Source organism: Arabidopsis lyrata (assembly GCF_000004255.2).
Source record: "Arabidopsis lyrata subsp. lyrata unplaced genomic scaffold ARALYscaffold_5, whole genome shotgun sequence".
Classification (NCBI taxonomy): domain Eukaryota; kingdom Viridiplantae; phylum Streptophyta; class Magnoliopsida; order Brassicales; family Brassicaceae; genus Arabidopsis; species Arabidopsis lyrata.
Window position 1 is genome coordinate 1,256,799 of NW_003302551.1, and position 16,315 is coordinate 1,273,113.

The 16,315-nt window shown below is 38.6% G+C and overlaps 1 protein-coding gene across 3 annotated transcripts; it reads left to right on the top strand.

Moving 5' to 3' along the window:
- Window positions 1-14,665: 14,665 nt before the first annotated feature.
- On the top strand, window positions 14,666-16,028 carry LOC9311235 (small acidic protein 1). 3 transcript variants are annotated; one of them, XR_002332104.1, is made up of 2 exons: window positions 14,666-14,967; window positions 15,676-16,028. XR_002332104.1 is itself a non-coding variant. In XM_021026465.1 (2 exons), the coding sequence occupies exon 1, from the start codon at window positions 14,727-14,729 to the stop codon at window positions 14,913-14,915; it is 189 nt and encodes a 62-aa protein (XP_020882124.1). In that variant the 5' UTR covers window positions 14,666-14,726; the 3' UTR covers window positions 14,916-14,920; window positions 15,683-16,028. The 3 variants fall into 3 exon arrangements, 2 of the variants coding, with proteins under 2 accessions (XP_020882124.1, XP_002875167.1); XM_021026465.1 differs by having other exon boundaries at window positions 14,666-14,920; window positions 15,683-16,028; XM_002875121.2 differs by having other exon boundaries at window positions 14,667-14,920.
- The last annotated feature ends 287 nt before the right edge of the window (window positions 16,029-16,315 follow it).

Sequence of the window (16,315 nt, forward strand, 5' to 3'; positions counted from 1 at the left end):
TTATGATGCAATTGAAATGTAAAAAATTTAAATTTTTATTTACCATTTTTTCCTTTTTCCGGACATATGGCATTGATCCACAAGTATGTTTAGCCATGCCATAGCCTCCGCGTTTGATAGTTAGATTTTGCTTTCTCTAACAGGTATCAATCCCTAATACACATGCCATTGTAGTATATTAGGTTATCAATCCAATCTCAGTGTGACTGCAAGCATTCAAGATATGAAACAGAAAGCAAATAAGTCAAGCCAATTATGAAAGGGTTTTGTGTGTTTCTATTGATCCTAGCAACCAATTTAACATGCAAATACCAAATTTAAAAGCTTGCAAAAGAGAACTAAACAGCAAGTAAACAAGAACAAGAAGTAAACTAAAGACCAGAAACTATCATGCATAAGCTTTGGAAAAGAAACTAGCAACCTAACAATGCAGAGAAACGATCTAGGCCTAACAGGTCGAGATAAGCAACAGAGACTAACAGAAACAAGATTTAAACAATCAATAGAGATAAAGGGTCTTGAGGAATGGGGTAATCGATTATGGCAGTCTCCTTAGTCTACCTAGGTGGTTAACAAACTCAATCAAGCTATCCCTAGACAATAGATTCGAATACAAATCAATCCACTCTCGTGACAGAGATTCTCAAGCTAAATCACTTTCATACTCAATTCTCATTGAAGAAATATAACCTAGCAGGCATTATGATTCAATCTAATAAAGTCAATAAGCATTCTAAACATCCAATCTCTTGGGCTAGAGTATGCAAATCTCTGGAATAGTTGGTTCAGACATTTCATCAAACACCTTTTGGGTGTGGAAATATCTGAGATCAACTTCCAATTGATCAGAGAGGAAATAGCATTAAGATCTACTAAACCAGAAGGGAAATCAAGCAATTCTACACTTAACCACCTAAATATACTAAGGATTCCACACCTAATCTATCCCATCCTCAAGAACCCTAATCCACTACTCAAGAACACTGAAGAACATCATGCATAAAAACCCAGAAAACGTTTCAAACCCAGAAATCATTGAAAAGCAAGTATGATATAGATAAGAGGCAGATCTACAACTTTGATGAAGAAACGAAATCCAAAAACTCAAAGGATCAACAGGAAAAACGATTACAAAAACTAGGGTTTATGAGAGAAAAGAAGAATATCTGCTGGGTAATAAGAATATCCTCTGGACAATAGCATGTACCCCTATTTATAGGAAATACTAGGTTGCCCTAATTGGCTACAGGACAAAATAGAGAGTTGGTGGAGGCCAACTCGACGTGACGTCGAGCCAGCCACGTCGAGACCGTCTGATCTTCAAAGGTGGCGCCTTGACGTCCATCTCGACGTGTCATCGAGTCTGTCTGGTCGAGTCTGCTCCCAGTCTGCTTCTTGGCGTCTTACTCGACGTGTCGTAGAGCCTGCAGGTCGAGACTGCTCCCAGTCTGCTTCTTGGCGTCCTACTCGACGTGTCGTAGAGCCTGCAGGTCGAGACTGCTCCTGGGTGATCTTGAACGACTTCATTCCTCTCCAATTCGATCCCAAGTCTAGCTCCAAGGTCGTGTTGGTTCCTCCTTGCTCCATCAAGTCCCAAATAAGCTCCAAAGTACCTAAAACTCATCCAATATGCAACATGCTATGCCATGCAATGCAAATCGTACTAAGTGATGAAAATGTTATGAAAAAGGACTAATAATGCAATGAAACAGAGAGGAAACTAAGCTAAATGCATAAGAAATGTGTGCTAAAAAGAGGTAAAATACAGAGATATCAACTCCCCCAAACTTAGCTCTTGCTTGCCCTCAAGCAAACAAATAGAACCAAGCTGGAGAAGAGGTTTGAAAGTGGAGACTCAGAACCAAAACATGCATATAGAGTAAGTGAATTCAATGTCCAGGTTGCTAATTCTAGAATGCAAGGTTGACTGATCTCTACTTAAAAACATTAGCCATCTTCTTCACATCTCAACCTAACCTCTGCCTTAATCAAATCAAGCATTCAAATCTGCACATTCCCTTTAACATTTATTAAGTAGGAACAGTGAATCATACTATGCAATGGATATGAACACATTTGGCTAAAGGGTAAAGGTTTTAGAGACAAAGATGGTCCCTTAAAGATCTGGCTTAAATCGCAACAAGGGATCTCTCAAGAATGATTGAGCTTTAGTAGAATGCTAAAGGTGAGTATCAAGTTATGCATACAAGGATAAGACCCCATCTACCCAGAATGTAATCAATATCAACCTAAATAGAGGTCCTATTTGTAATCCCAGAATCATGAACTTAACTCTACCCTTTTGCATTCAAAGCATTTACAGACTTTACTCAAATCATCCCTTTTTTTTTCTTTGCTTTCTATCCTAGGAGAAGCTTTCTTGCTGCTCTGTCTAGCGGATCAGGTTTCTTTAACAACTAGGGTTCCCTTTTCTTTCTTCTTATAAACACAAGGCTTTTGCCCAAACTCTTTAAGCTATTTACAGAACCCTTTTTCCTTTACTTTAGCACACCCAAATCCTTTACTAGACTTCTCTTACTTTAGCTACTTCTCCTTAGGACTCTTTTCCCTTTTCTTTTCTTTCAATGATGAACACAACCTTTTCTTTCTTTTAAACACAACCCAAACCCAGAATTAAGTACCCACCTAGTCCTATCTGGTCCAGATAACGTGAACCAGAACTACATGAGATACTATCCTTGTCGTTACAGACCTAACACGTTCTACCAAGCTCAATCGGAATAAGGCCTCACATTCACACACAAATGATACATGGCTTGAAAGAAGGTTAAGGCTAAGGGTGGGGAATAACTGCTCCAAAGATGGGAGTCAGCTACTTGGACTAGCAAGAGTGATCAAAAGGTAAAAGAAAGTCCAAGTATTTTAAGGTATCCATGAGTTCATAGCACAATGCACAGCATGATAATTATAAGTCAAAATTCAAGTTCAAATAGATAGGGAATGGCATCAGATCAAAGCGAGATTCGACTAAAAACAAGAAAGTCAAGCGTTGAATTCAAAAGATGGTGCGGTCTTACTTCAAGTTCAGTCGATTATGCATTAGAGAACTAACAACCAGGGCACTGAGTTCTACTTAGTGAATAGGCATATTTACAAGGTTATAATCATCATAATCTCCGATGCAAATGCATGATGCAACAGCCCTAAGTGAAAGCATACTAAAACAATCCTAAAATGACAATGCAAGCTATATGAACACTCTGTTTTTGTGAAATCATTTTCGAAAATTTCAAATTTTTATGGTTTTTCTATGCCTTAGATGCAATGATGCAAAATTTGAAATAAGAAAACAAAACACAATGTCAAATACTCCCTGAGCCCTCCCCCAAACTTAAATTACACAGTCCTCTGTGTAACAAGCATTTGGAAGAGAGTACTCAGGGCAAACCAACAGAGAAACAAAATTAAATGTGGTATATACAATGGTGAATTGGAGTTGTTACCTCATGGATGGGTGAAGAAGGAGGTGATTGACCTGGTACTTGTGGGCTTCATGGGCTAACTCGACGTCTCATCGAGCAGGTACGTCGAGTAGGCTTCATTTTTCTGCTTGGAGTCATTCCAAGGGGCAAGCTCGACTTGTGGTCGAGTAGGGCACATCGAGACAAGGCAACTCGTTCTGTTTTGCGCCTTGGCTTCCTTAAAACGCTTTATCCTGAGACACTTAAGCAAAAACATCAAAAATAACAAGGAAATAACTAATATTCACAAGGATAGACATGGGACTTCCTCCCAAGTGAGCTTGTTTAAAGTCTTTAGCTTGACTTTTCACATTGAATGAGCTTAGGGTGGATTGTAGAGAGCAAATGAGGTCTCCACTGTCCTGCAGGTGGATGAATCATCTGGCTTAGCAGGCTCTCTTCGTAAATCTGAAGTTGAGTACTCAATGGCCCTTTTCTCATAGTAAGCTTCTTGTTGAGCAACTGGATAGTCTTCTTCTATAGACCATGCTGAAGTGAATTCACTCCCCTTTTTGCTGACCAGAGTGGATGCTTCATCAGTTGGGACGTCCTTGATTGGGAGTGGTACTTGGTTGGCTATCCCATGGAGCTTCTTGATTTGATCCTTCAGCTCTCTCACAGTGCCTGTTAGCTCCCTTATGGCTTTATCCTGCCATTTGGACCTCTCCTTGAGTTCTAACCAGCCATCTGGAGCAGAATTGCTAGACTCTAGCAGCTTATCACGATGTTTGGTCGAGCTAGAGTTCTCCAGACGAGTTGTAGGATTGCTCAAATGTATACTCGAGTCAGTTGGTTGAGCATGTGTTGAGCTTGCGTGATATGCCACCTTAACCTCTGTTTCTGGCTCAATCGAGCCTTTTAAGACCTCTGACCCTGCTACTTCCTTGTGTGATTCTAATGACTTACTACAGCTCAAGGTTTCAGTGAGAAGATATCCTGCTTCACCACTCTTAGTCAAAGAAGTTTGTTGGTGATCTTCCTCAGCAACCTCCTCTAGATGTTCATCAGCTAGGCAATCCATTACCTTAACTACGAAGGTCTGTCCTTCAATTGTTGGCTTCCTCGTGGCATCATTGATATCAAACTTCATTGTGAAATCATTTCCCAGATTAAGATCAATCTTCCCATTCTTAACATCAATGACAGCTCCAGCAGTGGCTAAGAAGGGCCTTCCTAAGATTAAAGGATCTTTTGGTTCATCCATTTCTAGCACTATGAAGTCTGTAGGGATTTCAGCATTTCCAATCTTAATAGGCAAATCTTCTAATAACCCATGAGGAAATCTGACAGACTCATCAGCCAGGATCAAGGAGATGTTGCAAGGTTTATACTTGCTGAAACCCAGTCTCTTGGCCACGGAGAGAGGCATGAGACTTTTAAAAGCACCTAGATCGCATAGGCAGTTACTGAAGGCCAAAGTGCCTAGAGAACAAGGTAGAGTAAACGAACCAGGATCTCCTAATTTCTTGGGAATAATCTTTGTTTGGATGATTTCATTGCACTCATGATTCTCCATCTCTTGCACTTCCTTAATTCTCTCCATTACCATGTCTTTGAAGTACTTGTGAGAATCCGGAATCAGCATGAAAGCATCAATGAGAGGCATCCTCAATTCAATCTCCTTGATGTGTTCAGCAAACATGGCTCTGTACTTCTCAATGATATCCCTCTTGAATCTTCCTGGGAATGGTATTTTGGGCTTGTAGGGTGGTGGGATAAAAGCTTTCTTCTTACTCTTATCAACAACTCGTTCTTTGATTTGGGGGCTCTTAGCTTGATCACTAGGTGCAGCCTCTTGGTCAAGCTTAGTGGTGTCTTCTACTTGGGTTTCATTCTGAATAGAATCCTCCCCCTCTTGAATCCCACTGTCCTCAGTGACAGGAGCTATGCTAGGTCGAGTTTGCAGCTCTCGACCACTGCGAAGGTGAATAGCATTAACATGACCTTTCTGATTCTGAATAGCTTTCCCTGGCAGTTGCCCTGGATTCGTAGGCGCAGAAGTAGAAGCAATTTTGCTCTCCACGTACTTCAACCTGGAGTTTAGAGCCTCAAACTTGATATTGAGATCATTGAAGGAGCAGTCTACTTTGTTGTGAATCTCAGCTATTTTCTTATCAAGAGCTATAGCACCAGCTGCTTGACCTTGTAGAATCTGCTGAAGCATTTGTTTCATCTCTTGATCTTGTGCAGGTGGAGCTGGCTGGATTTGCTGTGCAAAACCGGGTGGTGGGTTATATTGTTGATAACCGCCACTAAACTGCTGCTTTGGGACAAGGCCTTGATTGTATGGTATGAATGGCTTGGACTGGTTCTGTTGTTGCTGAGGGTAAACCTGATCTTGAGGGTTTGCAACATTCGTGCTCCGGTAAGATAGATTGGGATGAGCAGGCATGTAGGGGTTGTAGCCCTTGGTGTAGCCACCTTGGTTCTGAATGTAGCTGACTTCTGCAGCCTGAGTAATCTCCCCCTCTTGGATTTGATAGTGCTCTTCTTCAGTGATATAGTGGACTGGCTTCTGTTGAGTAAGCAGAAATTGATCCAGCTTGTCATTGAGAGCCTTTACCATCTCTTTAGTATGCTTTGCATCCGGATCTCCAATGCTTCTGTTGGAGCGATCAAAATCCTCGTTATAGTTACCATCAGATAGAGCTAAGTTCTCTATCAACTCCCAGCCTTCCTCAACATCCTTATTCAAGAAATTCCCATTAGAGGCAGTGTCTAGCAACATTCTTATCTTGGGCAAAACTCCCCTGTAGAGTGTGCTGAGTAGTGAAGCCTTCTTGAAACCATGGTGTGGACACTGTATAGTGTAGCCTTTGAATCTCTCCCAGGCCTCACAAATTGATTCAGACTGCTTTTGAGTAAAACTGGAGATTTCATTTCGTAGACGTGCAGTTCTTGAATTGGAGAAGAACTTTGTTAAGAATGCCTTCTTGCAATCATCCCAAGATGTGATGGAGCCAGCAGGTAGTGTCTTCTCCCAGTGGTGTGCTTTGTCGCCCAGCGAGAAGGGAAATAGACGCAGCTTGAAGCTGTCTTCACTAACACCATTGATCTTGGTGAGGCTGCAGAGCCTATCAAAATTATCCAAGTGATCCAAGGGGTCTTCCAGAGGCAACCCATGAAACTTGTTACCTTGAATCATTGAGATCAATCCACTCTTGATCTCGAAATTGTTGTTCTGGACAGGAGGTGGAACGATGCCCTGTCTCTGTTGATGGTTGCGTGGTGCATCACCATCACCAATGTTCCGTGGTATACCAACTCCTTGATTATCGTGATCTTGTGGTTCCATGGCGACTGGATTGTGCGGTTCACAGTAGTCTCGGGCTCTACCTTCTCTTAACTCACGAGCTAACTGGTTGATGTTGTCTTTGTAGCTGATGAGGTTGTTGGAGCCTTTAGATCGAGTTTGCATGCAGAGTGATCAGACTCGATGTGGCAGTCTCGACGTGAGGTCGAGATGGTCCCTAACAATGCAGAGTGGCAGTCTCGATGTGGCAGTCTCGACGTGTCGTCGAGATGGTACCTGGAGCACAGAAACAAGCAGATGAAATGAAGAGTTAGTAACCAAGGTAAAGAAAGAACTTGATCTTAAACGTTTCTGAAATCTTAAATGGAACAATGCAACACAAGACTGGCAACGGCGCCAAATTGATAGTTAGATTTTGCTTTCTCTAACAGGTATCAATCCCTAATACACATGCCATTGTAGTATATTAGGTTATCAATCCAATCTCAGTGTGACTGCAAGCATTCGAGATATGAAACAGAAAGCAAATAAGTCAAGCCAATTATGAAAGGGTTTTGTGTGTTTCTATTGATCCTAGCAACCAATTTAACATGCAAATACCAAATTTAAAAGCTTGCAAAAGAGAACTAAACAGCAAGTAAACAAGAACAAGAAGTAAACTAAAGACCAGAAACTATCATGCATAAGCTTTGGAAAAGAAACTAGCAACCTAACAATGCAGAGAAACGATCTAGGCCTAACAGGTCGAGATGGTCAACAGAGACTAACAGAAACAAGATTTAAACAATCAATAGAGATAAAGGGTCCCGAGGAATGGGGTAATCGATTATAGCAGTCTCCTTAGTCTACCTAGGTGGTTAACAAACTCAATCAAGCTATCCCTAGACAATAGATTCGAATACAAATCAATCCACTCTCGTGACAGAGATTCTCAAGCTAAATCACTTTCATACTCAATTCTCATTGAAGAAATATAACCTAGCAGGCATTATGATTCAATCTAATAAAGTCAATAAGCATTCTAAACATCCAATCTCTTGGGCTAGAGTATGCAAATCTCTGGAATAGTTGGTTCAGACATTTCATCAAACACCTTTTGGGTGTGGAAATATCTGAGATCAACTTCCAATTGATCAGAGAGGAAATAGCATTAAGATCTACTAAACCAGAAGGGAAATCAAGCAATTCTACACTTAACCACCTAAATATACTAAGGATTCCACACCTAATCTATCCCATCCTCAAGAACCCTAATCCACTACTCAAGAACACTGAAGAACATCATGCATAAAAACCCAGAAAACGTTTCAAACCCAGAAATCATTGAAAAGCAAGTATGATATAGATAAGAGGCAGATCTACAACTTTGATGAAGAAACGAAATCCAAAAACTCAAAGGATCAACAGGAAAAACGATTACAAAAACTAGGGTTTATGAGAGAAAAGAAGAATATCTGCTGGGTAATAAGAATATCCTCTGGACAATAGCATGTACCCCTATTTATAGGAAATACTAGGTTGCCCTAATTGGCTACAGGACAAAATAGAGAGTTGGTGGAGGCCAACTCGACGTGACGTCGAGCCAGCCACGTCGAGACCGTCTGATCTTCAAAGGTGGCGCCTTGACGTCCATCTCGACGTGTCATCGAGTCTGTCTGGTCGAGTCTGCTCCCAGTCTGCTTCTTGGCGTCTTACTCGACGTGTCGTAGAGCCTGCAGGTCGAGACTGCTCCCAGTCTGCTTCTTGGCGTCCTACTCGACGTGTCGTAGAGCCTGCAGGTCGAGACTGCTCCTGGGTGATCTTGAACGACTTCATTCCTCTCCAATTCGATCCCAAGTCTAGCTCCAAGGTCGTGTTGGTTCCTCCTTGCTCCATCAAGTCCCAAATAAGGTTTCAGGATTACGCTTGCATTTAAAATATTTATTAGTTAAAAATTTACAATAAAATTTATTATGATGCCAATTGTTATGAAAAAGGACTAATAATGCAATGAAACAGAGAGGAAACTAAGCTAAATGCATAAGAAATGTGTGCTAAGTTTAGCCATGCCATAGCCTCCGCGTTCACTCTTGCGATTTTGAGAATTAGTTTCACTACGGGATTTATTATGCTCTTGTAACCAATATGCAATAAGCCCTTGCCAAACGTTTTCTCGCATCAATTTTGGCTTTTCTTTCTCGTTAAGCCATTTCTTTTTCCATTCATAAACATAATCCAATAAACGACTCCCACATATTTCCTCAAATATTTCTTGTACTTCGGCCGTAAGACCATAATCCCAATAAAATTTTTGCTACAGTGTTAAAAAAATTAAAAAATATATTTTTAGTGTTGTAAAATTTTAAAATTTAATTTTTTTAGCTAAAATTATAAACAAACTAAATAAAGCATATATTTTATTTTAATAAACTAACCGCAAATACCTTAAACCAACGTTTCTTTGTGTCTCCGGAGACCGACGTAAAATTCGAAGCAGGATCGGGGAAATCGCTCTCCATGATTTTCTTGATAATCTTTGTGAATCCTTTATCGAATCCATACCTATAAATACCAAATTATTTAATTGAGATTATCTACGTAAAACTATAAATTAAATAATACAATTTCTTACCAAGATGTTCCGTTCATACGGCTTGGGTCGATCTTTTTCAATTTATCTCGACCCGGAACACGGAGTAATTGGTCGAGCGTCATAGAATCGAGTGGATTTGCATCATCATTCCGTGTAGGCATCGCCGATGGTTCCGTCTCCGGAACTTCCGTGTCCTCCATGGGAAAATCATTCGGTGGTTGGGTATCGGAACCAAGATTCAAATCCGGAGCAAACCCACGTTCATTACAATACGCCAAATATCCACTCCACGATCCATTTTCCATCTCCTTAATCAAATAAAAAATATATAATTAGTCTTTTGAATTTTATAAACAAAATTATGAAGAAAATAAAACTAAACATCTTACCTTAACGTTTGTTTCTCACAGAGAGAGATAAGAAATTTGTAGAGAGATTTTATAGTTTTTATAGAGTGAGAAGTGTGTAAGAGGTGAAAATCTATGAGTCGTATATATATAACAATTTCCGACGACCATATTTGTCGGAAATTCGTCGGAAACAATGCAGCGGGAATTTCAAACCAATTAACATTCCCTCTACATTTACGAGATGCCCGAGATTTAATGTCCAATTTCCGACAAATATGGTCGTCGGAAATTCCGTCGGATATTGGGCATTAAATCTATTGCCGTTTACTTTTCCCGGGCGTCAGATAAATTAATGTAACTAATTCCGATGGATTTTCCGACGAAATTTAAAAATTTGTCGGAACATTTGTCGGAAAATGTTCCCACGAGATTTAATTTCCGACGAATGTTCCGACAAATTTTAAATTTCGTCGGAAAATCCGTCGGAAATTGGGCATTAAATCTATTGCCGTTTACTTTTCCCGGGCGTCAGATAAATTAATGTAACTAATTCCGACGAATTTTCCGACGAAATTTAAAAATTTGTCGGAACATTTGTCGGAAAATGTTCCCGCGAGATTTAATTTCCGACGATCTTCCGACAAATTCGGAAAATCCGTCGGAAATTGGGCATTAAATCTATTGCCGTTTACTTTTCCCGGACGTCAGATAAATTAATGTAACTAATTCCGACGAATTTTCCGACGAAATTTAAAAATTTGTCGGAACATTCGTCGGAAAATGTTCCCGCTTCAGTATTTCTGATAGAAAAGTAAAAAAAAAAATTAATTCAATATACCCTAATTCCGACGATTTTCCGACGGAGAAAATAATGTCGTCGAAAATTAATTCAACATCAAAATCACGAAATTGATTCAATATATAATCACCATCATACTCAGGTGGCGGTGGATCACGGATACTCTTGTTCTTGCGGAACAACGTCTTACTACGACGATATGGATGATTTTGTCTTAGAAAACGACGATGACAATCAAACCAACTTGATTTCCGGCCATGTCTTAGTTGGAAGGCATCTGTATTATCTTGACAATATGGACATGACAGTCTTCCATGAGTTGTCCAACCCGATAACATGCCATATGCGGGAAAGTCACTAATAGTCCACATCAATACAGCACGCATGTTAAAATTTGTCTTTGTGGAGACATCATATACCCAAACCCCTTGGTACCATAACATTTTTAACTCTTCTATCAGCGGCTGTAGGAACACATCAAGTGAATGACGAGGGTGGTTTGGACCAGGAATCAAAATGGTTAAGAAAAGAAATTCTCTTTTCATGCAAAGGGAAGGTGGGAGATTGTAAGGGGTGACTATTACTGGCCACAAAGAATATTTTCTACCTGACTTTCCAAATGGATTGAATCCATCCGTGCATAAACCAAGATAGACATTCCTTGGTTCATTAGCAAAGACTGGATATGTAGAACAAAAATGCTTCCAGGCCGATGCATCCGATGGATGTGAAATCTCCCCGGTGAATTCATGTTCAGCGTGCCATCGCATACCCTCCGCTGTCCGATCTGACTGATACAACCTCTTCAACCTATCAGCCAAGGGCAAATACCACATACGCTTATATGGTATTTTGTTTCGCCCACTAGTAACCTGAAACCTTTCAGCACCACAGAAACGACATTGAGATATATTTACGTTATCTCCCCAAAAAATCATACAATTTTCTCTACACACGTCAATCATTTGGAATGGTAAACCTAGCCCAGATACCAATTTTTGGATTGCGTTGTATGAAACTGGAGATAAATTATCTTCCGGTAGATAATCGTGGATAAAATCAGCCCACGCATCAACGTAATCTTCACTTAAATTGTAGTCTGTTTTGATGTTCATCATACGTGTTGCGGCGGATAAAGGAGAATGACCCTCTCTGCATCCTGCATATATCGGATGATTTGCAGCATCTAACATATCGAAAAATCCCTGTGTTTCTAAGTTGGGTTCCTCCGCAACATTAGTATTTTCTACGTTATCATGAAATTCACCACTACCAATTCCAATTACATTATCTTCTTCCTGGTGAATATGCTCATCGCTAATTATAACGTTTTCATCTCTTCTTTCACGACTACTACTAGGACCCGATCTAAAATCCTCCCCGTGAGAAAACCATATATAATATCCTGGTGTAAAACCTCCCCAATATAAATGATTCCAAACAATGTCTTTTGCAAGAAAATGATCATTACAACATTTGACACAAGGACATGCCATAATACCTTCGATACGCGTCATTTCTTGATTAGATGCAAACTGCATGAATTCCATTAAACCTTCCTTGTACTCCTGCCTCATAGCTCCGGTCTTATCATCTAATCGATTATACATCCACTCTCTAATTTTATAAATATTATGAGAAGACATTTTTTTTTCCAAGATTTTCTTGTGTGTGTGTTTTTTTTTTTCAACTATTTTCTTGTGTTTATGATTCTTTCGTTGTCTAGTATATATATAAAACTTTTCCGACTAACATTTTGTCGGAAATTCGTCAGAAATTCTAAAGTGGTTACCTTTAATATTTCCGACGAACTTCCGACAAAATATCGTCGGAAAGGTTTGTCGGAAATTCGTCGGAAATTCTAAAGTGGTTACCTTTAATATTTCCGACGAATTTCCGACAGAACTTCGTCGGAAAGTGTTGTCGGAAATTCGTCGGAAATTCTAAAGTGGTAACCTTTAATATTTCCGACGAATTTCCGACAGAACTTCCCGACGACATTTTGTCGAAAATTCGTCGGAAATATTAAAGGTAACCACTTTAGAATTTCCGACTAATTTTTCCGATCAAGTTGTCGGGATTACGTCGGAACATGTGCAGTGAATAATCACGTGTTTACCTAGTTTTTTCCGACAAATTTTCTGACAAGTTTCCGAGCAGTTTCCGATGACATTGGATTGTCGGAATTTTCCATGGTTTCCGACAAATATTTCCGACGAAATTCTGACGAATTTTTAATCGTCGGAAAAGTTTTTATGTTTCCGACGACTTTCCGACGAAATATTATTTTCTTGGATGTTTGTCGGAAATTCCCCGGAAATCTGTCGGAATAATTCCGACTAAACATTTCGTCGGAAATGTTCGTCGGAAATTGCTATGTTTTCTTGTAATATTACTTATCCATGGACCAGCCATTGATAATGTGTATATGTATATTGTTTACCCTCACATAGTCACATGCGCATTAACTCGTTATTTACAAGATTTTGAACTTTCTTTGGTGCAACAAATGTAAAACCAGCCCACAAAAATAAGAGAAAATCAGTCCATATCAAATAACACAATAGTTTTTTTTTTGATAGAATCAAATAACACAATAGTTTACAAACTAAGGGCTTGATTGGTTCTCCCGCTAGAACCCTCCTAGCAGTTGCTAGCAGTTGCTAGCGGTCGGTTGCTGTTGTTAGCGGTTGGTACCAATCATAGAAACCGCTCCAAACCGCTTTAAACCGCTCGAGATCGTTGAATTTCAAAAGCTCCTTCCCGCAAGCGTTTGCGGCTGCAGGCGGTAGCGGTTGGATTTACTTATAATTATTAGAAATTATTATAAATTATATTAATCCTATGTATATCTTTCATCTTTGTATCGCGTTCTCATCAGAAACCCTAATCAATATTCTAAAACCTTATTCTCTCATTGTCTTACACCCAAACTGATGAAAATCAAGAACCAAACGTAAGTATCATATAGTATCATTTTATTCATTCACCACTTCATGTGTAACTCTTTGAATATTTTTCATCGCATTGTTTTTTTCTTTTCATTATGTATTGCTTTGCTTTTTGATTGAATATATGTTTCGATTTGTTTTCTCGAATGGAAAATCACTTGATTTTTGATTGAATTCAACGTTATTTACAGTTTGTCCCATTACTTGATGCGATTTTTGGAGTTAAACCAGCATAAAGTACTATCTTGTTACAAAATTTTTTTATTTTTGAATAATTATTTAGTACTTTATTTATGGTTTTAATTATTAAGCATGTTCAATTTTTCTAATATTATCATAATAATATATTGTTGTTTTTTTCATTCTTTTCTTTGTAATTATATTTTTTATTTTTTTGGTCATTTTTCTATTTAACTGCTACCGCACCCGCTGGTTTATCAGTCATAAAACTCCCGCAAACGCATCCAGTTTCAAACGCTAAACCAGTCGTTCAAAACACTTGGTAACGTTTGAAACCGCAACCGCCCGCTTCTGCAAACTCCCGCAACCGTAACCGCAACCGCTGCGTTTAAACCAGTCAGGCCCTAACTCGTTTCCTTGTCAAAAAAAAAAAAAAAAAAAAAAAAACTCCAAGCAAATTTTATGGATGTAAACTGGGAATACGTTAAAGTATTTTCATTAACATTCTGTTTATTATACAGAATATTATAATTGGTTGGAATTAGATAAAATATCTTTTAATTTGCTTTCTGAACGAGATAATATATGTTTTTGGATGATGAAACTTCCGTACTAATCACTAAGGCATGTTACATTTGGCAGCTGATCTTTTGTAAGAAAATTTCTATTTCTTGACTCATTGTTTTTAACATATTTCAATATCACTTATTTGGTTGATTGATACATTATATTATCCGTTTACAGTTTAATAAAGTCTGAAAGAAATTGTTAAAAACAAGGGACATAATATATTTTCTACCTAAATTTATTTTTAAACATAATATATTTTCTACCTAAATTTATTTTTATATGTCTCCCTAATAATATTTTTTTGTCGGTGGGATTCTTTTTCTTTCATTTCTCTCTTTTGTTAATTTACAATTCCATCATCCACTTGGAGGTCCCAAACAAAAAAAAATAACCTTCAAGTTATGGGCCAACATAAATTAGGCCTAAAGAAAAAATGACCTCAATATTTAAACATGTCCCGTCACCGTTAATGGGCCACATAAATTGGGCCTAAACAAAACGACTTCAATACCATCAACCATCACCGTCACGTCACTGCAAAGATTAGATCTTTCCGGAAGAAGAGAAGAATGAGGCCGATGCAGCTTGACATGTTATCGGAGATGGATGATGCAGGTTCTTCAATGGCCATGGACGTTGATGATCTCGAAGCTATGGAGATTTTTAGCGAAGGAGGAGGTGCTTCAGAGAGTAAGCTCGCCGACGCTGATTTCTTCAACAAATTCGAGGATGATTTCGACGATGCCGATATCAACTGATTCCGGTTAAAATTTCTTCTCTATGATTTCAATTTTCTTCGGAAATCGATTAGTAAGTGTATTAGGGATTTCAAATTTATTTGTTTGTGATGTGAAAAACTTATTTATGATTCCTAAAATCTTTGATTTCTAAGCTCACGATTTAGTTTGATTTGGGTGTTATTGTGATTTGTGTGATTGTTTTTTTGTTAATTCTCTGCACAAATTTAGAATGTGAGATGCGAATAGACATAAGTTTTGGTAATGGCTTAAGATTTGAGTGAATTGATTCATAAGGTTAAATCTATTCCATTGTGATTGCTTTGTGATTTCACCATCTAATGGTTTCTGAAACATGTGTTGATGTGTTGCGTTGTGTTGTTAGTTTCACAAACTCGTTAGGGCTAGATGATCTTCTAAGTTGAGGTTACATTTCGACGAGGAATAAAGCTAGGAGTTGTCCCGAGTAATATCGATATGATAGGTTAAATCCTCATGTAAGCTGTGTAACTATTACAAACGCTAATGGTTAGGTGAACTAGGGAATTCATAGGAAAACACATATTCAAATGTTGGAACGAGCTTACACATACAACCAACAACATAAGTTTTTGATAATGGCTTAAGATAGGTAGTTTCCTGCCTCCCCCCGTTAGCTCGAGACATCATCAGTCATTGATTTATACGGATATGGTATTCTATTCCATGTTGATTGCTTGTAAATTACCATCCCCCGATCTCAGAGTTATATGTTGCATTGTGTTGATCATATGGTATGCAGAAAGCAGTGTATAATTCCCCTGTCCAAGCTCTGTTGTTGCTTTGTGTCATGTCCAAGCTCCCCTGTCCAAGCTCTGTCCCCGGTCTTTTGTAGATGGAAATAGTGTGATCGTTGTTCACCTATCGTAGAAGTGAAAAGGCGGCTAAGCATAAAGATGTCAGTCTCGAGCAGTTGTTTGTTGCTAACGTTGCGATCTTATGTATGTGATGTAGCCAAAGTTCACGAGGTTCTTAAGTAATCGTAGTATATCGGAACACTCAAGTTTTTTGTATCTTCTTAGTGTGCATAACAAGATGAGTGGTGTGGTTGACACAAATGAGCGTGACCTCTCTTAAGAAGATTTACGATTGATCCATCTTAGCGGTCAGATTAACCAACCATGCAAAGAAAAACCCAATACATAAACCACATCGACACTTGATTAGTGTAATGAGAATTGAGAAAACTAAATACAAGATAATATTCAATGTTATTTCTTCAATTTAAGCAAGAATTTGATTTCATATTGGATCTTAACAAACAAATACTCCCTCTGTTCCTAATAGTTTGATGTTTTGAGATTTTTTTTGTTCCACAAAGTGTGATGTTTTGTAATAATATTATTATTATTTTTAATTGTAACCTATAGGTAGAGGAGAGA